The following is a 22,344-nucleotide window of genomic DNA, read 5'->3' on the forward strand; positions in this document are numbered from 1 at the left end:
GCAGCATGCTGATGGTTAAACAGGGGAAAACAGAAGATTGGCTTCTCTCACAGCCAATCACAAAGCAGTTTGTAAAGAGGCGGGGATTCAAGTGCTTCCTGCTACCTCGGAGCTCTTTCTGAGCAAAAGAAAGGCTTTTTTAAAATGAGGCTTGGATTTCTACCCCTGCCCCTTCTTTTTGTTCTTAAAATGCTTTTTTTATATAGCAGTTGGGTTTGGGGGTGGGGAGGAAATCTTCTCTCACAGGGAGCACTGTGAAGTAAGCCAATTACAGAGCAGCATTTAAAGGGTGGGACTTGATTTGAGCTTGGGAGACTGTTTTTCTGTATCCATGGTTTGATTAGCACACAGTTTCGTCCCTGATCATTCAAGCCAATACATTTTCCCCAACCCAGGTTATTTTAATGTGTGATGAACCCAGGTCCACGCAGGGAGATCCAACCCATGCATAAAAGACCATGCCCATTTCCATCTATCTTTACAAGGGAAAGAGGCTTTTTCTTTTTAGTGAAAGCTGGTTGGAGAACCTGCTTTATCTATCATTACCACATTGTATCAATACATCAATATTTTAGCCTTAAAAAAATGAAACCACTTGTCTTCAGGGTGGGGGGGAGAGAGAGGGAGTGGTTTGACAATGATGAAAGTCCAATAATTGGAAAGTGGGCTGAAAGTGGGTAGGAGTGGGTGGGACAAAGAAAACCGAAAGAAACATTAAACATGAGAAAACAGGCAACTAAAATTAGCTTCCAGGGGGGTAAAAGTGGTCTCAAAAGAATTGGGGGAAAAACAGAGATAAAACAAAACAACTAAAGCCCCCAAAATGCATGTGGAAATCAGAGGACGAACCAAAACAGAACCAATGGGGGAAAAACTCAAGCAGAAAAACCCTGAAAGTGCCCATTGTCATGGGGAAATTTTTCACGGAAATTTGCTGCTGTTTCGACGCTGATTTGCGTCGGAGTCAAATTTTGGTTATTCACTGCAGATCCGGCTTTTCCCTGATAGAGGTATAAAAGCCGCGTTATGTCAGCGGCAAACCAAACCACTTCTGAGCCGTACTTTCTAGTAGAAGCGCGTTTTGTTGCTCGGATGCTCATGAAAAAATGTTTGCTTCGCTCCCCAGGACGTCTCCTTTCTCCTCCCCCAAGAACGGTGATTGGCTGGGGGAGTTTCGCGCTCGGACAAGAATACCGCCCCTTTTGCTGCCTGCCTGCCTGTCTAGAGTCCTGGCACTTCTCTCCCTCCGTCCCGGAGGCTGGCGGGCGGGCAGGCGGCACACCTTCCCCGCCCCTCACCCGGGATGGGCCATGGATCTGGGCCCACACCTCCAAGCCCAGGGGGACGTCGGACGGACGGCTCCAGGGGGAGACCGGCGGGGTCACACCATGTGCTCCTCGCGCGCTGGGGGTGGTGGTGGTGGCAGCTCGGTCTAGGGCAGCTGGACCCGTGGGGGGGATGTTCAAGGGAAGGGGCTGTTGGCCCCTCTACCCCAGAGGAGAGGGGGGATTTTTGAGAAATCGGATGGGAAAAATGTGCATCCTGAGAGCGGAAAACCCAAGGCAAAACTCCCTCCCATTCCTCTTCTGAAGAGGGGCGGCCAGCCTGCTCTTATCTCCCTCCTCTCTCTCGATGCACTGTGGCCGGATCATGGCCGGCATGCAATCCAGGGGCCTTCTTTCCTCCCCCACCCCGCCATTCCCACTTTCAGCTAAACACTTCTCTGGGCACATGGATGCAATTCCTGCCCCCCCATCCTGTCTATCATTAAAGGGCAATGGGTTCCACACCTATAGAAAATAGAGGGAAGCTTTGAGGAAAGCGCTGCCTTGCCCCCCCCCCCAATTTGGAATCTGACTGTTCCCAAAGCAGAACAGAGCGAGGGTGGAAGAAAAATGGAGGAGACCAGAGGGACTGGGGCTTGTTTTTTGCGCTGGGGCTGGTGAACCGCACGAGGTAATCTGCTGGGCGGAGTTGGGGCGGAGCTGGGGGCAGGCATAAACAATGAGCCTGTTGGAAGGGGAGGCCTCCTGCAAAAGGGACAGACCAAACCGTTGTCAAATACAGTGTGCCTTGTTCCCATGAAAAACCAAAACTACATCGAGATTGACAGGGATAAATCACGGCCATGAAAAAAACATTTAAATCGTGTTTTTTTTTAGTCCGTGGCAAAACAGAAGCAAAATCTATCGTGAAAAATGCCCCATGGATTTAAAACCCAGAGTTTCCAAGCTAAATGAAATCAATGTGTACTCGAGGCAGGATTCTGGTCATACTAACATACCTTGGAATTTTGTACGCTGGGAAACATCTTACTTGTAAACTACTTGTAAAGGTTAAAATAACATTCCCAATAACTTTGTTTCAGTTCAGAGAGACCTGTGCTTGCTTTCATGCTGGAAACTTAAATGCAAGATAAACAAGGAATCGCTTCTGGACGATCTCAGCTCAGTTTGGCGGGCCTTTTCTTCAGACCCCCAGAAGTCCATGTTACAGTACAAAACAATATCCAGTGCTCCACACTCACCCCGCTTCACTGTTGTGTAGCGAGTGATTAAGAGTATGCCTTTTAAAAAACCCCACTTCTTTAAAATACTTTCAATGCCGAGGCCTTGACTGTGTACTTTTCAGGCTGATGAAAGCATTAGGGCAAATAATCCCTTGTCTGTTTTGTGGAATACAATGCAGACCTACAAAAACACAGACTTTTTTTTTATCTAACAAACCACTTCTTTGACTCAAATGAACAATGAGAAACTTCACTGGAAAAAGTCAGAGAGAGAAAACCACTAAGTATTAGTTTCTGAGAGCAAAAAAATGGGCAAGTAGTGCATCTGCATTCCCCCTGATACTGATAAGCATGCCCCTATTGTTCTCTTCCCTTGTCAGGAGGATAGTTCTGCAAATCCTGACTCAAAAGAAGTAGAACAATATTAAATCTTAGCAGACTGGTATATGTAGATAGCCTCGCTGCAGAGATTATATTCTTGGTGGGTTTTTTTTCTTTAGTTGTTATTACCAGCATTTTGCTTGTTTAAATCGTGGTTTGTTTGAATTAGGTACTTTTGTAAACACCTTTGGGTCTATCAGGGAGAAAAGTGGGGCAATGTATGACCAAAATAAATAAATACATATCCTTCACCTGTTCAGAAAACAGTGCTCCATTGTTTGGGAAGCTGAGCCTTTGGCCTACAGAAGGAATGCAAGATGTTCTGCAACTGATTAGCCTCAAGGCAAAATACTGACGCCCCCCTTTCAATCTCATCCTCTCTCTTCTCTCCTCTCAGAAGAGTCTGACCTCCATGCAAAATGTGAAGATTTAATACAGGGGTGGTTATGGTGGTATTGGTGACTGTGAAACTGGCTGAATATTTTGCCTCCATTTCAGCTAGGGTTGCCAACTTCCAGGTACTAGCTGGAGATCTCCCACTATTATAACTGATCTCCAGCTGATAGAGATCAGTTCACCTGGAGAAAAGGGCTGCTTTGGCAATTGGACTCTATGGCACTGAAGTCCCTCCCCTCTCCAAATCCCACTAGTAGCGAAGAGGGCCCTAGCAAGCCTAATTTCAGCCCCCCTATGAGACCCCTTTTGAAGACCAATTGATGGTATTAAGAGTCAACACATGGCATGGGTATAGGGTTACCAGGTTCCTTTTCACTACTGGCAGGAGGTTTTGGGGGCGGAGCCTGAGGAGGGTGGGGTTTGGGGAGGTCCAATTGCCGAAGTCCAATTGCCAAAGCAGCCATTTTCTCCAGGGAACTGATCTCTAGTGGCTGGAGATCCGTTGTAATAGGAGGAGATCTCCAGCTACTGCCTGGAGGTTGGCAACCCTACATGGGTACCAGAGGAGGGGAAGAGAGAATGGCACTGAATTGCTCATCATTAGTGATTTCATGGACACTAAACAGCTAGCTACCATAACAATTACACAACCAAATTCTGACTGTCTTCCAAGACACAACAGCTTTGCTAGTAGGGGAAAGAAATGCATTACTTCCTTTTTGTGGGCTGAGAGCTAGGAAAATGCAGTATCACTGAACAAGAAGTTTTGACTGGAAGGAGGAAATCTGATTCCTGTGCTACAAGGGAGCTTCTACCAGGCACTTGTCGCATTATAAACTGATCATCTGAGCAGGCCCTACGTTAATCCAGCCCTCCATTTACTTAATTACAATGGCATCAGTTTGCCAAAGTAACAGGAGCTTTGCCAGCATACTGTTTGCTTTCAAAGCAAAATATTACCATCACATTTTTTTCCTGTGATGATACAAACCGAGTGCCCCCCCCCCACAGCTCACAAGAGATGGTGATGCAAGCGACCGACGCTGCGGTGCCATGTGCAATCCAGTTTGCTATAGCACAAGCAGCTGAAAGTTTTGTGATTAGCAAACAGAACACTGAATATTGTTTTAATCATTTAAACTTCAAGAACGGATTAAACTTTAAGCAGCAGGTCTCTCTGGCCAGCTTTTTATTAGCATGGTTCTAAATGAAATAAATTCTAAGTCAGTGTCTCTCGAGGGAGGCGAGATGGAGTTTGTTGCATTCAGAGACACAGCTCAGTTTGCGATGGCATACAAAATCCTTGCACGCTGAGCATGTCCAAGTAGTAAAAAGCTTTCATCAAGAAAGGTGGCAGGGAGGAAAAAAATCTTGACTCATTTTCTTCAGGTTCTCGTTACATACAAAGTCTCAGATTCCTACGCTGTTCTTCCTGCGGTTACATGACATTTTCAAACAGCTGTAAGGATCTCATGATATTGTCATCCTGGAAGTAAGGAGAAAATAAACCATGCATATTTATATTGCATATATAAACAGTTCTGTCAAGCCGCATAACAAAAAGAGCCTGTGGTACTGCAGATGAACGTTTTGCAAGTTCCACAAACAAAGCTGAAGGTAACTGTGGCCCAGTTCATAGTGTGCCCGATATGCAAATTGTAACATGGGGGTGAATCTCAAGTGTTGTGTACCTTTTCCCAATTTGCACAGAACCACCAGTATCACGAGCCTATGTGGTTGTGTTGAACACACATGAAGCTGCCTTCTACTGAATCAGGCCCTGGGTCCATCAAAGTCAGTACAGTATACTCAGACCGGCAGCAGCTCGCCAGGGTCTCAGGCAGTGGTCTTTCACATCACCTACTTGCCTGGTCCCTTTAAATGGAGATGCCGGGGATTGAACCTGGGACCTTTTGCATGCCAAGCAGATGCTCTTCCACTGAGCCACAGCCCCTCCCCAAAATGAACACATGAAGCTGCCTTATACCGAATCAGATGCTTGGTCCATCAAAGTCAGTATTGTCTACTCAGATCGGCAGCGGCTCTCCAGGGTCTCAGGCAGAAGTCTTTCACAGCACCTACTTGCCTAGTCTCTAACTGGAGATGCCAGGAATTGAACGTGGGACCTTCTGCATGTCAAACACATGTTCTACCACTGAGCTACAGCCCCTCCCCATGAGTTCATGAGTAGCTTCCATTTGCATGACCAATCTAGCCCCTTTTAGGCTAATGGGTCACATGAAATGGACATCGTAATATAGGCATTTACATACACAGGGTTCATTCTTCAGGTTCTTGTTCTCATGTTCCATCATGGGTATAATTTTACATGCTTTGGAACAGTATTAAACACACCTCTATTTTCACATCATATAGAACAATGGTTTCTAAGTCTGTTGATTGTTCCTGCCTTCAGGGGTTCATGCCCTTTCCTCCAATCCCCTAATCCCACTCTCTTCCATTGCAACATTTAACTGATATTATGCATCCAGACTTGAATGTCCTGCACTTCTTCTCAGTGTTCTTTGATTTTTAGTGTTATATCCCCCTTCCACAGCACACATATACACACAGTCTACTTTATTTAAAAGGAGGTCAATATCCTCCTTCAGTAGATAAAGTATTGTTGCACATTCAACCTTTCCCTACTTTAGCATGGTCATAGCCTCAGTTTCTAGCAGCAGAACACCAGAAACACCTGCTTTCCAGGATTAACACTTGCAGGTTTTGGCTTTGGAGAAACCCAATTTTGGTAGTTTTGTATCTTCTCAGTTTAGCAAAAGTGTTTGGATGTTTCCAAGTCATATTCTGGGCTTCCTATGTAGCTAACAGTAGCAAACTATGCTCTGTGATGAGTGCACTTTCATTTAATGCACACATTCCCTAAGCATTATGCTCTTCTCTATGTACACATTTGCACCCCAATCTTCACAAACCTCAGCTCTGTGTGCAGGGCCACTGCATGCTATTTGCTACTTCTGCATCCCATCATCTATATTCTTCACTACCACTGGTGAAGTGGAGCAAGGAGAATTGAACTTCATGAGGAAGGTGAGACACAGGGACTAGGGTTGCCAGGTCCTCTTTGCCACTGGCAGGAGGTTTTTGGGGTGGAGCCTGAGGAGGGCGGGGTTTGGGGAGGGGAGGGACTTCAATGCCATAGAGTCCAATGGCCAAAGCGGCCATTTTCTCCAGGTGAACTGATCTCTATCGGCTAGAGATCAGTTGTAATAGCAGGAGATCTCCAGGTAGTACCCTAACAGGGACCAGATCGGAAAGCACTAACAGCATTTGGATGAATGAGACAATCTCTTCACTTTATTCACAAAGAAGTCAGCCCTTACCTCCTGACATGACTCAATAAACTCATCCAAAGTTACAACACCATCTTTGTTTTTATCCATTTTCTGTAAAATAAAAAAAAATCATAACACGTATACTTCTGTAAAATGCAGTGCTATGCAAAATTGACAGTGTTCAAAAATAATCACGCAGTTTTGCAGATTTAGACAGAATTTACTACCCAAGCTATATACAAAATGAAAATCTAGTCTCCGTGAGCTTAAGCAGTAAGGAGAAAAGTCCACTGGGAAACATTGAAATTACCTGAAAGAATACTTCTACATGCTGCCTTGGAGCATCTTCTTTCAGCACTGGGTAGGTGTATTTGCCCATCATGTCATAAATTGCCTTTACTATATCCATCATTTCCTGGAATCATAAAAATCAAAACACAAGAGGGATGTTAGCAACATCAAATAGAGTAGAAATGACACAGGGGAGCCTTAGTTTGCTTTCCAGTACTAGTTGTCAACAAATAAAATGCATTGTCTTGTGTGATGTGCCATTGCCTCTCTTTGGGTTGTCTAACATCACTTTCTAGATACACAGCCTTGTTGACGTTATAAATGAACATCACACAAATCAAAATCTAACACACACTGGTACTATTTCATATTTACTTCTTAATCACCCTAGGTGAATTTTCCAGTTGAGTGGCTTTGGATTCCATACACCTTTCTTCCCTGGAACTACATTTGTTCTGCAATTGACATTTGGCTTTGTGAAAGGAAACATCTATGTAGGTCTGGCAAGTATCCCTGACATTTTGGTTTGTCAGAATACAGGGAGAAAATAATAGGGCTGTACCAGTCACCAAAAAGGGTGGTGTAGCCATTCTGCCATACCAAGGGGCTTTCCCAGGCTGAAAGGGTTGAGGAAGCTGCCTAAAGGCAGTTCTGCCCCTGGGAACACCTGAGGAATGCCCCTCCCCCCACATCAGCATACGCTGCCTCTTTCAGGATTTAGTTCCTGGAGCGGCAGCGCTGGCGGGGGAGGCTGGTACAGCTCCGCGGCACCTAGGAGCCAGCATAAATGTTGTCTGTGCCGGTGTAAGTCTCCCTTATCATGGGATAAGTGAGCAGTTGCATCGGAGCAGGGTCACGCCGGCTCCTAAACAGCTCCCCGCCCCAGGAATGGGCTCTTACTTAAAACTATATGAACAAATAAATAAATTGGTTCTTGTAGGTTATCCGGGCTGTGTAACCGTGGTCTTGGTATTTTCTTTCCTGACGTTTCGCCAGCAGCTGTGGCAGGCCTCTTCAGAGGAGTAACACTGAAGGACAGTGTCTCTCAGTGTCAAGTGTGTAGGAAGAGAGACATTGTCCTTCGGTGTGACTCCTCTGAAGATGCCTGCCACAGCTGCTGGCGAAACGTCAGGAAAGAAAATTCCAAGACCACGGTTACACAGCCCGGATAACCTACAAGAACCAATGAACTCTGACCGTGAAAGCCTTCGACAAAATAAATAAATCTTTTCAAAATAAATTGCAATTTGTACATTGTAATATCAAACCATTAAATATACCTGCTAGATCTTATTCTGTCCTTATGGATAAACACAGTATTGTATCTATATTATATTACAGATTGGCCTGAAGAAGCCAAATGTCAAAATGCATAGGGAATTTTTTTAGCTGAGTAATTATATATATAATAATTAAAGAAATGACAATGACAATGATTCAGCTCAAACCCACCCCTTTCTGACTATATATTACTCTTCCTACACACTTGATACTGAGAGACACTGTCCTTCAGTGTTACTCCTCTGAAGATGCCTGCCACAGCTGCTGGCGAAACGTCAGGAAAGAAAATACCAAGACCATGGTCATACAGCCCGGATAACCTACAAGAACCAATGAACTCTGACCGTGAAAGCCTTCGACAATATTAGGGACATTTCAATTCCTTGCTCTTCCTCACTCAAGCCCCCCTCCCCCCTGCACAGTTGTTCCTTCACATGGGTCCTGCAATTCTGGGACTGAATCCTCCAGAGATCAGAAAGAGGCATAGAAATGAAGAGGAATGCAGGAGAAGAACACGTTTGGCTCAGGGAGTGGTAGGATAGGTTATTGCCCAGGGTGTTTTCTACAGCATAACATGCTCAACTAAATCTGACAGTCGCAATGAGACGGCTTACTGTTTTCATACAAATTAGCTTTGAATATTTTAAGAATGTTATTCAGTAGCCATCAATGTCAGCCAGCTTGAATCAGCAAAGTGAGTTACAGAGCCTATTATTTATTTGTATACTTCCGAATAAATGTTCAATTAAATTATATATGCATTGTGCAAGAATCTATGTAGACATATCGGTTTGGGATGGCCGAGTGCTGGGTGCTTTATGTAAGAAAGCACTGCCAGTGTCCATGGTGGACATCTTTTTCACCACCACCATCAAAGGCTGTTCTGTTATCTGGCTTCTTTCATGTATCCAGCAGGACTCATGAACTGCAGACTGTTCCATTTGCACAAAAAGCCCCCAAGTTCTTTGCAAACATTCTCTGGCACAGATTGTGGCTCAAAAGGGATAATTAGTTCACATAATTTATTGAACATATTGAAGGAGGTTGTTGCCATGAAAATCGGCAAAGTCGTTACAGACTCAAATGGCCAAGTGGGCATATGGTGTTCTATGCTTTGTAAATTTATCTGTGAGACTCATTATTACTGTGGCCATAAATGTGCTATGAACTTATTCCTTGTATTCATCTTCCTTAAAAAAAAATTGAGTTGATGAGATGTGACTCAGACATTTTGTTCTTTCAAAGGCTTGTTTCAGGCAAAATATATCCCACGATTGCATTGGTTCCTGTTTCCACAACATACTGGTTAGTCCATGCAACATATTTGTCTACAGCTCCCTTTTCTTGATAGGGTGTATAGACACGTTTCCTACATAGGATATGACTCACAGAATATGGAGAGATTTAAGCATGAGAGTCACAGGCACCTGTTGCTTAATGCGAATTAAACTAGATTTGACAATAGTGTCAAATTTGACAATTCTTGAACGGATCTTCTCAACATTTTTAAATGGAAAGAGCAGCAATGTGGGGTCCCCATTTGGATCATGATTGCAGTGTGGGGGGGGAGGGGTAAGAGGGGCCTTAATTCTTCCCACACCATGTGCTTTCACAAATAACCTAAACCCTCACCAATGAATTGGGGCCCTGTGTTGCTCCTATTTCCATTTTAAAATGTTGGTAAGATCTGATGATGGAGGTTGTAGCATCTCATACGGTTGGACCCCGAGCGTCCATTACATTCGAGATAACCAGTGGCACAGTTCTTTGCCTCTGTTTCATTCCTATGCCATTCAAAATGTCTTTTAATGGTTTGAAAATTGTTCTTTGGTGTTAAAGGCTCTGCTATGGAAGAGAAGAGGTTCTTCTGAACTTGCTTTAGCCATTTAAAACAAACAAACAAACAAACAAAACCCCACTCTTCACAAATACCAGAAAGGATACTAGTTCATCTGTAGCAGTACTCAACCATTTCTCAGATTACCCTTTCCAGTCCTGGCCCCAAGCCACCAAACAATGGAAAAAGCAAGGATTGGACAATCTCTGCACAGAATAGCTGTTTCTCTCCTGCTCTCTCTTCTTCCTTCCTCTTAGCAAAGGTTACTGCACCCAAATCCAGCTGTGGGGACAGAGCAAACTGCACCTATAAGCACTTCCGTAGCACCACTTCAGGCTTTTTTAAACACGCAGGGATAATTGCTGTTTTCCTTCCTGTGCCTGTCTAGATAAGACCTTAGTAATGTATGTTCCTACTACTTAAGAAATATCAAAATCCTTTTTGAGGCATGATTCATGAGTGGGAGTTGGCTTTGGCTCAGAGCCAGTAATAGCTGAATAGGGATAACCTACAAGTTTGTGATGGTGTGCATTCAGTCAGCTGTGCCAGGCATGAATTTCCCTTTGCAACATACGCTACTCAGTCTTTTCTTCTCCCTTTCCCTTAAAAAGTTGGATACATGTCAAATGTTGCAAACAAACTCACCTGCTTGTTTATATAGCCATCTTTATTGATGTCATACAGATTAAACGTCCACTGTAGCTTTTCGTGAACTGTTCCTCTCAACAGAGTGGAGAGTGCTGTCACAAATTCCTGTTGGCAAGAGAATATAAATAGGTTTTTGTTGAGAAAGAAAAAGCTTTCTCTGAGCCTTTCTGTGAAGCAGAATGTTTGACATTTGGGTGCAAAGATGTCCTCTTCCAATATTCGCTTCTCTACTTTCTCACATACAATAATGCTAATTTATACCATTGGCAAAGTCCCTTCATGGATTCTAAGGCCTCCTCAATGGGGCTTGATGATTATGTCTACCAGTTAATCTTTACAACTTCCTGTCTATCAAATAAATGTGGGAGACAAGAGGCTAGGCCACTTGCATACCTTCTCAAAAATCAAGGCCACTTGGCTTTGTGCAAGATGGCTGCAGGCTATCACATTTTGACCCAGCTGCTTTTGTTCATCCTGTTAATGATTTGGGATGGTTATAAAGTCAGTTGTAATAATAGTGTGCAATTTTCCCATTGTACAATTTATGCTTTCTTGGATATTGCTAAAAATATCAGTTACCTCCAAAGGTTATGACTGTACTAACTGGGAACTAAAGGTAGATGTTGGAAGGTAAGAAGTACAGAGGACTCATGCGCCACGTACAAAACTGTTTTTTGATTTCCACAGAATGCATGAGGAAGGCAAGTTCACTGGGGTCATCAAGAATAGGAAAAACAGTGTCCAATATTGGATCAAGTTTTGTGAGTTAAATTAAGTGCACATTGCCAGGCCTAAAACAGCGTTCTTCAAAGGAAAATGGAAAGAACAAGATTCACAGCCCATTCCTGAGCTGAGGCGTACGGGGACGGCGGGGAAGAGGTGCAGTGGCGCCTCTTCCTTAGCTGCTCCCTGTACGCCGTTAAACAAAAAAAAAGCCATTTCGCAGCTTTTTCTGTTTAACCGGGGCCTTTCGCCCCATAGGGAATAGCAAGGCTGCGCCTGCTAAAAAGCAGGTTCAGCACAGCCATTCCCGGTGCCCGCGGAAGTGGCCGAAAGGGGATAGAGAGGCACTTAACCAGTGGCTCCTCCTCCTGCCCCACCCCCAGAATCCCCCCTGTGCTGGCGTGGCCTCTCCACGCCATTGCCGGTGCCACGGAGAGGCCGTGCCGGCGGAGGGGGGAGGCGCGATCCCGTGGTGCCCAGCCGCCGTCGGGACTGGCCTTGCCACCGACATGAATGTGTATAAATGTGTGATTACACGCATTTACGCCGGCGGTGAGGTCACGCCGCCTCCTAAAACCTTTCGGCCCCATTCTCAGGAATGGGCTGTCAGTATCTGAAAGGTGATACTCAGTAAGATGATTGAGAAATGATCAGAACAAACTTATGAGCCCTTTACCTCAAACTTCACAGATCCATTCTGTGCTGTGTCAAAAGCGTTAAAGAGATAATGAGCATACATACTAGCATCTGAAAAACAAAAAGTCAGTGAAAAGATGAACTGTTAGCATACTTTAAATAAGTCTGAAAATGGCTGAATCAAATGTTCTTCAGGTTTTCTCGATGAGTTCAGTGGGCTGGTCCAGTTCTCCCACTCAATCCCCTACTCCTAGTTTTTCAATGACAGTTTGTTACTGGTCACAGTGCATGTGTGCGCACACACATGCACTTACACACACAAACTGCTTTTATGATAAGGTTTTTCTCAAGTGATCAATGTACCCTAAGAGCATGCACTGGACATGAAGATGTCACAGTTCCGTACCTCGAGGCAGAGTTGGCTGTTTCCCAAAGTCACTAATGCAGAGTTACACCCTCCATTGTACTGTGGGTCTCAGATGAAAATAATTTAACATGGGGAAAGTGCTCAGATAGGCACCCCAAACAATCAAGATTGCAACATGAGCCCATTTGTAGTTTTGTCATAGTGTTACCCTTCCAAATCACCAAAATTTAAGAGCCTCTTTCCATTCAGACGAAATGTGTCTCAAAGTAGCTCCTTCTCTGAGCTCAGCTTCAAGCAAACGCTCAGGATAGTCGAATCTCCCATGCTTGCAGTCATTCTGATATTGCCTACTGAAACAAATTGTTGAAGATATACACTACCACCAATCGTATCATGGGGAAAATTTTGATAATCACTTGAGTCTATAGAATTGATTTGGATTTAGTGAATCATATTGTAATGTCGGAGATGGACTGGAGGGGCCTGTCAGCCCTTCCATTCTTGCTATTCTATAGGGACATCCCTTTCCTCGAACAGTTGCACATTATTCCCCAGTGAAATACTTCAGATGAATACCACAGAACGATAACCGCCTGTAGTATTTTAAGCCCCCTCCCTTTTAGTAAGGGGCTTACTAAATTATCTACAGTTCTGTCTGACTCATGACCTCTGAAGTCTGAGCTATGCTTCATTGATGAAATGTTCTCCACTTACCCCCATGTGGAAAAAACTGTGCATAGATCTGTTTGAATGTCTCTTCATTAACAGCTCCACTGGGACATTCCTGTTGGAAAATCAAGAATAAAAAAAAAGTCAAGGTTTCATTTGCAATACACCCTGTTCCCAAAGACAGCGTTCACATCACAGTGTGTTGGCACACTAAGTGCCCTCTGTACAGGCTGTGTATTAGAACCCAAGGAAATATCTTACAGAGGTTTCAGTCAGTTCCTTTCCCACCAGTATGTAATTACTTTTGCGGTTCCCATGGGAATCGACTCCAATCAAGTGTTCAGTGCATGGTTCGATCCGTAGCTCATGCTTTGTTGGAGAAGTTGCAAAAATCTAACTGGCCCCAACCAAGCTTTGGCCTACAGATATCATTCTCAGTTGGGTCCCTTCTGACAACTTAGTTCTATTTCAATCCACCACTGCAACAGTTAAGGCATACTGGTATAACTGTTTCAATATACACTATACTGCCTCTCAACTTACCTGTGAACAAAACCTCTGTATTAACAGACAGCATGCCTCAGTTAACAAGATACTTGGTGCAAGTCAAACTGGATGGTCACCACTGGGGTTGCCAGCTCTGGGCTGGGAAATACCTGGAGATTTTGTTGTAGAGCCTGAGGAGGGCAGGTAAGGATTTGGGGAGGGAAGGGACTTCATTGGGGTATAATTAGGGTTGCCAACCTCCAGGTACTAGCTGGAGATCTCCTGCTACTACAACTGATCTCCAGCCGATAGAGATCAGTTCACCTGGAGAAAATGGCCGCTTTGGCAATTGGACTCTATGGCATTGAAGTCCCTCCCTTCCCCAAACCCCACCCTTCTCAGGCTGTCCCAAAAACCTCCTGCTGGTGGCAAAGAGGGCCCTGGCAACCCTAGGTATAATGCCATAGAGTTCACCTTTCAAAGCGGCCATTTTCTCCAGGTGAACTGATCTCTGTCGCCTAGAGATCAGTTGTAATATCAAGAGATCTTCAGCTACTACCTGGAGGTTGGTAACCCTAGGTCCCGTCTGTAAGCTTCCAGAGGCACTGTCCGATTGCTGCTGGGAACAGAATGCTGGAAGTAGATGGATTCTAGTCTAATCCAGCAAAGCAACTCTTGTAATACCCACAGTACTATTACCCAGATCTTTACATGGAGAGTATCGGAGGATGTCATGTGGCTTTGTCTCCAAGGTCACACTACAGCCACAGTCAGTTTGGCTCTCCACTGTCCTCAAGTAGTCAAGGGAAAATAGCAGAATTGGCAAGTGAAACCAGATACTTTCTTTCTGCTATTCCTTTTGCAGTGATGCTACCTCTAGGAACATAAGCTCTTACTCTGAACTCTCAGCACAAAAAAATTGGTCAATGCCAAAACATTTCCTTTTTGGAGGTGCAAAATTCTGGGGAACAGATTCAAAAGCAGTATTTTCTCTTTCAGGTATTTAAACATATTTAGGGCAAAAGCTGTTTAGACAAAGAAGAGAATGAGAAGAATGAATGAGAATTAAAGCAATCCCTCTCTTGCTGATACATCCTGCTGACAATAACAATAGTAAAAATTGAAGGACTTAGGAAAGGAAGAAGCTTGTGAAGAAGAAGACAATGAGTACAATTCAACCAAAGTTAAGCACTTAAGTCCTACTGATTTACCAGGGAGAGTTAGGCATGCTTAAACCAAACAACACACCAACAAACAGTAAAGATACAGTAAAAAGGGAATCTGGTCATTAAATGAACCCACACATCTTTCCTTTATATCTGCAGACCACAAGCATTAGTACTAGGGATGCCAGGTCCCTCTTTGCCATCGGTGGGAGATTTTGGGGGCGGAGCCTGAGGAAGGGAGTTGGGGAGGGGAGAGACTTCAATGCCATAGAGTCCAATGGCCAAAGCGGCCATTTTCTCCAAGTGAACTGATCTCTATAGGCTGGCGATTAGCTGTAATAGCAAAAGATCTCCAGCTAGTACCTGGAGGGTGACAACCCTAATTGGTACAGACATCTGATAAAACGTATAGATTTTAGGTAAATAGACAAGGCTTATTGGATCAAAGAGAGATATTGATCTGCTGTCCTATTTTACAGTTGGCAATTGTTCTACCAAGTTTTCATTATTTATTGGTAAAATGGCTCCCTCTAAATCTCCTTGCTGTTTATTCATGATTAACCAAGGAGAATTTACAGGTTGGGATCTGTTTAGACCAGTGGTTCCCAAAGTGGGCAGAACCACCCCCTGGGGGAGTGGGATTACCTAGGGGGGCACTAAGATGCAAGAGGGCAGCAGGGGGGGCACTAGAGGTGGGCCCCTTCAACTGTGTTGTTGGACAGAGTAGGGGGCACTGGGGTTGAGTTTGTGGAACCAAAGGGGCAGTGGCCTAAAAAGTTTGGGAACCACTGATTTAGACTGTCATTTGGGATCTGTTTAGACTGTCACAGTTTTAGCCCTCCCTTTCTCTGATAAGCTAGAGGCGGCCTACAGGGATCTCCCTCTTCCATTTTGTCCTCCCAACAACCCTGTGAGGAAGGTTGGGCTAAGTGACTGGCCCAAGCTCGTGCAATGAGCTTCATGGGTGAGTGGGGACCTGAACCTGGGTATCCCAAGCCTTACTCTAGAATCTGACCACCATACCACAGTGGCTCTCTTCTGTATTGACCATTGCAGAAGGAAGTGTCATGACCCCCTCCAACCAACTCAGTGACTCTGATTTGAGACTCCTCAGGTGAGGGGCCCGAGAGGCCAGGATCAGTGTTGAGAAGGGCCAGGGGCACGAGAGAGGGGTCAGCACCGCAGAGGCCTTTCCGGACAATGAACCACCAGCACTAGAGGCCAGAGCTCGCAAAAGAACAGACCTCAGTTGAGTATAATGCCATAGAGTCCACCTTCTAAAGCAGCCATTTACTTCAGCAGAACTGTTCCCAGTAGTCTGGAGATCAGTTGTAAATCTGGGAGTTCTCCAGGCCCCACCTGGAGGTTAGCAACCTTATGAGGTGAATGGCCAGACTGGCGACACGCAATTCAGCTGTTGAGCTAGAACTGTACTCTGGTGGTTGTAGTTCCTTGCAGCATCCAGGCCAGAGCTAGGATGGCCAGGTTCCCCCTGGCCACTGGCAGGGGATGAGAGTAGGGTTGCCAGATCCAGGTTGGAAAACTCCTGGAGATTTGATGATGAAGCCTCGGGAGGACAGGGAACTCAGTGGAGTACACCCTCCAAAGCATCCATTTTCTCCAATGGAACTGATCTTGTTAGACTGGAGATAATCTATAATGCCAGGATATCTCCAGGTCCCACCCAGGAGCTGGCTAGAGTGGCTGCTCCAGAGAGGGATTGCCTGTGACACAATTACATCACTTCTGGGTTTACCCCCAGAAGTGCCACATTGACGTGGCTGCTTTAGCACTTGGGGGGTTGAGAGCTAAAGCGGCCATGGTGATGCAGCACTTCTGGGGTAAACCTGGAAGTGATGTAATTACGCTGTGCACGCAATTGCTCCAGCCCAGCCCCAAGAACCTCCCGATGATGGTGAGGGGGGACCTGACAACTCTAGGGTTGGCATCCCTAGCCACAGGAATTCCAGTGCCTGCTTGCAGTGCAGCTATGGTTGCCAACCTCCAGGTCAGGCCTGGAGATCCTCCAGAATGACCGCTGATCTCCAGACAACAGAAATCTGCTCTCTTGAAGAAAATGGCTCCTTTGGATGGTGGACTATATGGCATTATACCCTTCTGAGGTCCCTCCCCAGGCTTCCACTTCCACTTCCCAGGCTCCACTCCCAAATTTCCAGGAATTTCCCAACCTAGAGTTAGCAAACCTAAGTGCAGCTTGTGTTATGTATTCTGATCCTTCACAAACAATTGTGCAGCACAAGGCCTCAGTAATGTAACAACACTTTCTTTAATCAGCCATTTTGAACATAACCTTACAAATAGGGTTGCCAACATATTGTCGAAGGCTTTCATGGTCAGAGTTCATTGGTTCTCGTAGGTTATCCGGGCTGTGTAACCGTGGTCTTGGTATTTTCTTTCCTGACATTTCGCCAGCAGCTGTGGCCGGCATCTTCAGAGGAGTAACACTGAAGGACAGTGTCCTCTGAAGATGCCGGCCACAGCTGCTGGCGAAACATCAGGAAAGAAAATACCAAGACCACGGTTACACAGCCCGGATAACCTACGAGAACCAAAGGGTTGCCAACCTTCAGGTGGTGGCTGGAGATCTCCTGCTATTACAGCTGATCTCCAGCCGACAGAGATCAGTTTTCCTGGATAAAATGGCTGCTTTGGCAATTGGTCTTTATGGCATTGAAGTCCCTCCCCTCCCCAAGCCCTGCCTTCCTCAGGCTCCACCCCAAAAATCTCCAGGTATTTCCCAACCCGGAGCTGGCAACCCTACTTACAGAGAGTTCAAGTACTATATCACCCCCACTTGTCTCCCAACAAACTGCACTTCTAATATACTCTGTACATTACTCAGTTGGGGCCAATTATCTCCCATCCTGTTTAGGCTGAGGTGTGGCAAGACAGCCTTGCAGTATCAACCAGTTCACAAAGCCACAACCCTTAAGCACTCGATCCAGTTTCAGTCTTTGCCTGTTCCTGCACTCCAGACCCTGCCAAGTAATCATCTGCAGGGCAAGTCCTGGCTTTCAAGACCAGCAGATCAACACGCCTGAGGTCAGAACGGCTGTCTTTCCTGTGTTGTTGTCGGTTCTAAGACTGCATAAAAGCTCAAATTCTCCACAATGTCTCAGAGTTGTTGTTGTTTTTCATTTCTGATACTTTACTAAGATCTCTGGCAAGGTTTTGCATCAGACCTTCTGGAATACCACAGAAATGCAAGAGGGCCATTGATCATCCAGTTTCAGCTTTCAGCGCCTGGTCTACTTTCAGAGGCATCTGCTAGTTCCAATTCATTTGCGCCAAAAATGATCACAGTTTTGTATCCAGTTTTGAGCCAAGGGTGCTCAAGAGACCTCATTAGTTGCAGAGATTAGCTTAATTCGGCTAACTTGCAAGGCTTATTCTCATAAAGGCAAGCGGGTATGCCCCTTATTTTAATTTCAAGCAGAGTTATGACAACTTAAAACTAGTTTATTAAGAACATAGATGAATATTCTGCCTGGTTAATGATGTACAGTACATCTATATAGATTGCCAGAAATACTTGCACACTGAAGATAATTAGAGTGCTCCAGTACTCTATCACTCCATTATTTAAGCGTTCACAAAGCCAGGATATGAAAGCTTATTTTGCTTCCTTCTACTCCTTCCCAATAGACTTCTCCATCCAGCACTCATACTTTCCTTCACAAACTGAAGCAAGATCTCAAAAACCATGCTCTCTCCATAGTACCTCCAAAATGTATAAAGTGCCAGGAAACTGGGGGAAAGTAGCTGTGAACAAATTTGCATTTAAACAGCTCCATAAACTAAAAAGATTTGCATTTCATTGTGTTGTATATAAAACAATCTATATGGCATTTTTTCTGTACACTGCAAATAGCACATTATATATGAAAGGGCTTAATTTTCCTTCTTGACACAAGGCATGTCCTAATACAGTGCTTTATTAACTAGCCAGGTCAGTGGAATAATATAAAGCAGGGGTAGCCAACATTTTTGTTGACATGAGCTATTTCCTGAAGGGAAAAACAATCCCCCAAACTAATTTGGGCAGTGGGAGGCAGCAATGATGGTGAATCCCATTTCTCCACTTGCCTTCTCCCTTTGTGTGCTCTCCCCTCATGGTTGGGTTATTCACCATTAAACCAATGGTCTGACTCAGTCTTCAAACAGCTGGAGCTAGGACTTGAGTGGAACCAGACGCTATCAGCTGTTTGTGAGGGAGACACCCCCCCCATTAGTGCCAAATACCCATGTGATTAGGATGCACCTAGACATACGAGCCCCCTGGGTACACCCTGGCTCCATCAGTGCCAAACAACTGATGGAGTCAGTAGAACCTCAGGAATGTCTTGAGCCCATCAGCTGTTTAGGGATGAAGGAGAAACAGAATCACTTTCCTCTTTTCATAGGGTTGCCAAGTCCCTCTTTGCAACCGGCAGGAAATTTTGGGGGTGGAGCCTTAAGAGGGCGGGGTTTGGGGAGGGGAGAGACTTCAATGCCATAGAGTTCAGTTGCCAAAGTGGCCATTTTTCTCCAGGTGATCTGATCTCTATAAGCTGGAGATCAGTTGAATTAGCAGGAGATCCCCTGCTACTACCTGGAGGTTGTAGAGGAAAAAAGACACCACTGTACTGGTACTACACAATTAGAAAATTAGCACAGGAGCGACACAACAATATTTCAAAGTGGAAAAATGTTCTATTAATAAGCTACCAAAGTGATGACAGCATCGAAACAAAAACAGTTTGTACAACACAATCCTATATATACATGGTAAAAGAGCTTGGCTTAAACAATTTATTGACTGCAGTTAGACATACAGGATAGTCACCATGTTCCTTGCTGGGATGCAACAAATGTAGCAGTGTAGTCTTGTTTGACTGAGGAAGAATTGAACTAAAGAATTTTGAAACGGCCATATCCCCGTATCATCTGCAAAGCAACGTTACACCAGCTTTATAACACTGAAGAAACATATATCAGTGTCTATTGGACTATGTAGATATAGGATTGTGTTGTACAAACTGTTTTTATTTCTATATTGTCATCACTTTGGTAGCTTATTAATAGAACATTTTTGCACTTTGAAATATTGTTGTGTCGCTCCTGTGCTAATTTTCTAACTACCTGGCAGTTGGCAACCCTATCTTTTCACGCATCAACTTCAGCTTCTTCATCTTTAGTTACTTGAACACAGATATTAGATTTTGGTCCAAGATGGCAATGACAGAAACGTTCCCCCAAGAGTTTCTGATAAAAATGTATTTATTTAAATGTTATTTATAGGCCACCTTTCTCACTGGGAATCAAGGCAGATTACACAAAGTAAACAATAAGATCAAATTGACTATCATGAGCGATAACATTGAACCCTTTGGAACCCTACAAGAAAGATTCCATACCACCATCTCCTGCTCTCCAGCAGCAACCTTCTGCATGTGATTGGTGAGAAATGATTTAAATCACTTCAATACACTTTCTTAATTTATCATTGAGATCTTAATTTCTTAATTTATCATTGAGATGCCGACTGTATCAAAGGTTGCCAAATTGAAACTGGGCAATAATTCTGCCACTTCATTTCCCCATATATATATATATATATATATATATATATATATATATATATATATATATATATATATATATATATATATATATATATATATACATATATTTGGCAACAGACAAATAACTTCCTCCTTTAAAGAATAAATTAAAACCCTGGAAGCCAAATGATTATTGTAATTATGTCAGAGCACACCCAAGAAAATAGCGTGGGAGTATAAAGTGTTGACAGCACACAGAAAGCAGCACACCAAAGAAGATAACATGTGTGTATTACAGAATGATGGTATGATTTCTTCACAAAAACTATCACACCACCACTTACCACAAAGAAACCAGGACACTCCTAATTGGGATATAATCCATGCCAATTCTACCGGCATGGTTTACAATAACGTCAAAGAACATCCGTGTGTGGGTTATAAATGCTGAACTCAATCAAACATGCATAAGCATGTGGTACTCAGAGCCATACGATCAGACCACTACAGATTGGGAACGGGTTTGCAGACTCATGCAGGGCCTGTATGTTTGCTCCATGGAGTGTATAGCTGGTCTGAAGGGGTGGGGTATGACTGAAATTATGAAAATGATACAAGGGAAAGGATTAAACCCCCCTGCCCAATGCTCTTGCCTTTATTCAAATTAGGACACCCCCAGCTGTTATTTACAGTTTTCAAAAGTGCAAGAGGTCCACTCATGTATTTTGCATTGCCATATCTTGTTTGGCCCTCAATGTTTCTCCACATTAAAAAACCTCACTGCAACTGAAAAGGGGGAGAAATACGTTCGTTTATCACTGTCCCTTAGATAAGTTCTCTGTGATACAGAATTTTTTAACATGCGGGAGTACTGAAATGTGCAATCCCCATTAAAATAGTATAGCTCTGTATATAAAGCATATAGACTATAGTGTATAAAGATCTATCCCATATATCTTTTATGAATGATTTACATTGGCTTTAAACTAACAAGAGGCCTGTAATTTTAATTGCAGTTAGTCAGGGTTGCCAGGTATGGTCTGGCAACTGGCAGGAAATACAGGGAGCCGTATAATTACTAGGGGTGGGGGTGGCGATCTATTTCCCTGCACGATGACATCACTTCTGGCGCAACCTTTAAGCATCCGCATCAAACCAGTGGGACACTCTAGCACTCACCCCAAAACCCTATGGAGTTTCTAGGTGGGTGGTAGAGTGCCAGCCCAGTGGGATGCTGGTGCTTCCAGTCAAACTGGAAGTGATGTCATTGCATGGCAATGAAGATTGCTGAACCCCCTGTGTTGCCAGCCTGCTTCCACCCACCGACCAGATGAGTGTCAGCGGGCATCAGTTATAACTATTGGGAATTTGCCTGCCATTAGCAAGCAACTGGTAAGCCTAACTTTGGTGGCTGCTTCACACATAATAACCATTAATATACACAATCACCTTCTCAACCTGCATAAATATGACACGATACAGATTAGGGTTGCCAACCTCCAGGTACTTGCTGGAGATCTTCCGCTATTACAACTGATCTCCAGCCAATAGAGATCAGTTCACACGGAGAAAATGGCTGTTTTGTCAATTGGACTCTATGGCACTGAAGTCCCTCCCCTCCTTGAACTCCACCCTTCTCAGGCTCTGCCCCAAAAACCTCTCACCAGTGGCGAAAAGGGATCTGGCAACCCTACTTATTCCCCATTCAAAACAAACCTGTGAGGTAGGTGAAGCTGAGATCAGAGGTTGCGAAGAAGGACCTGGCAACCCTAATACAAATGCACACAACATTATCTTTCTATATAGAAAGTATTCAAAGGATGACTCATGTTGAGAAATTATGTTACCTCACTAGGGGTACCAGGTCCCTCTTCGCAACTGGCAGTAGATTTTGGGGGCGGAGCCTGAAGAGGGTGGGGTTTGGGAAGGGGAGGGACTTCAATGCCATAGAGTTCAATTGCCAAAGTGGCCGTTTTTCTCCAGGTGATCTGATCTCTGTCGGCTGGAGATCAGTTGAATTAGCAGGAGATCTCCTGCTACTACCTGGCAGTTGGCAACCCTATACCTCACACAGCAGTTTCACATAAGGTGAGC

At 44.3% G+C, this 22,344-nt stretch overlaps 1 protein-coding gene across 2 annotated transcripts in view; it reads right to left on the bottom strand.

The window, feature by feature from the left end:
• Positions 1-4,345: 4,345 nt before the first annotated feature.
• Positions 4,346-22,344, bottom strand: part of KCNIP1 (potassium voltage-gated channel interacting protein 1) — a 410,402-nt gene continuing 392,403 nt past the window's right edge. For both annotated transcript variants that reach the window (XM_056859711.1, XM_056859706.1), the window contains exons 3-8: positions 13,080-13,149; positions 12,039-12,109; positions 10,637-10,744; positions 6,893-6,997; positions 6,631-6,693; positions 4,346-4,772 (exon numbers count right to left, since the gene is read on the bottom strand). In XM_056859711.1, coding sequence (XP_056715689.1) covers positions 4,725-4,772; positions 6,631-6,693; positions 6,893-6,997; positions 10,637-10,744; positions 12,039-12,109; positions 13,080-13,149 — 465 coding nt within the window. In that variant the 3' untranslated portion in view covers positions 4,346-4,724. The remainder of the gene's footprint in view (positions 4,773-6,630; positions 6,694-6,892; positions 6,998-10,636; positions 10,745-12,038; positions 12,110-13,079; positions 13,150-22,344) is intronic.

The sequence above is a fragment of the Euleptes europaea genome, chromosome 1 (assembly GCF_029931775.1).
Source record: "Euleptes europaea isolate rEulEur1 chromosome 1, rEulEur1.hap1, whole genome shotgun sequence".
NCBI classification, from domain to species: domain Eukaryota; kingdom Metazoa; phylum Chordata; class Lepidosauria; order Squamata; family Sphaerodactylidae; genus Euleptes; species Euleptes europaea.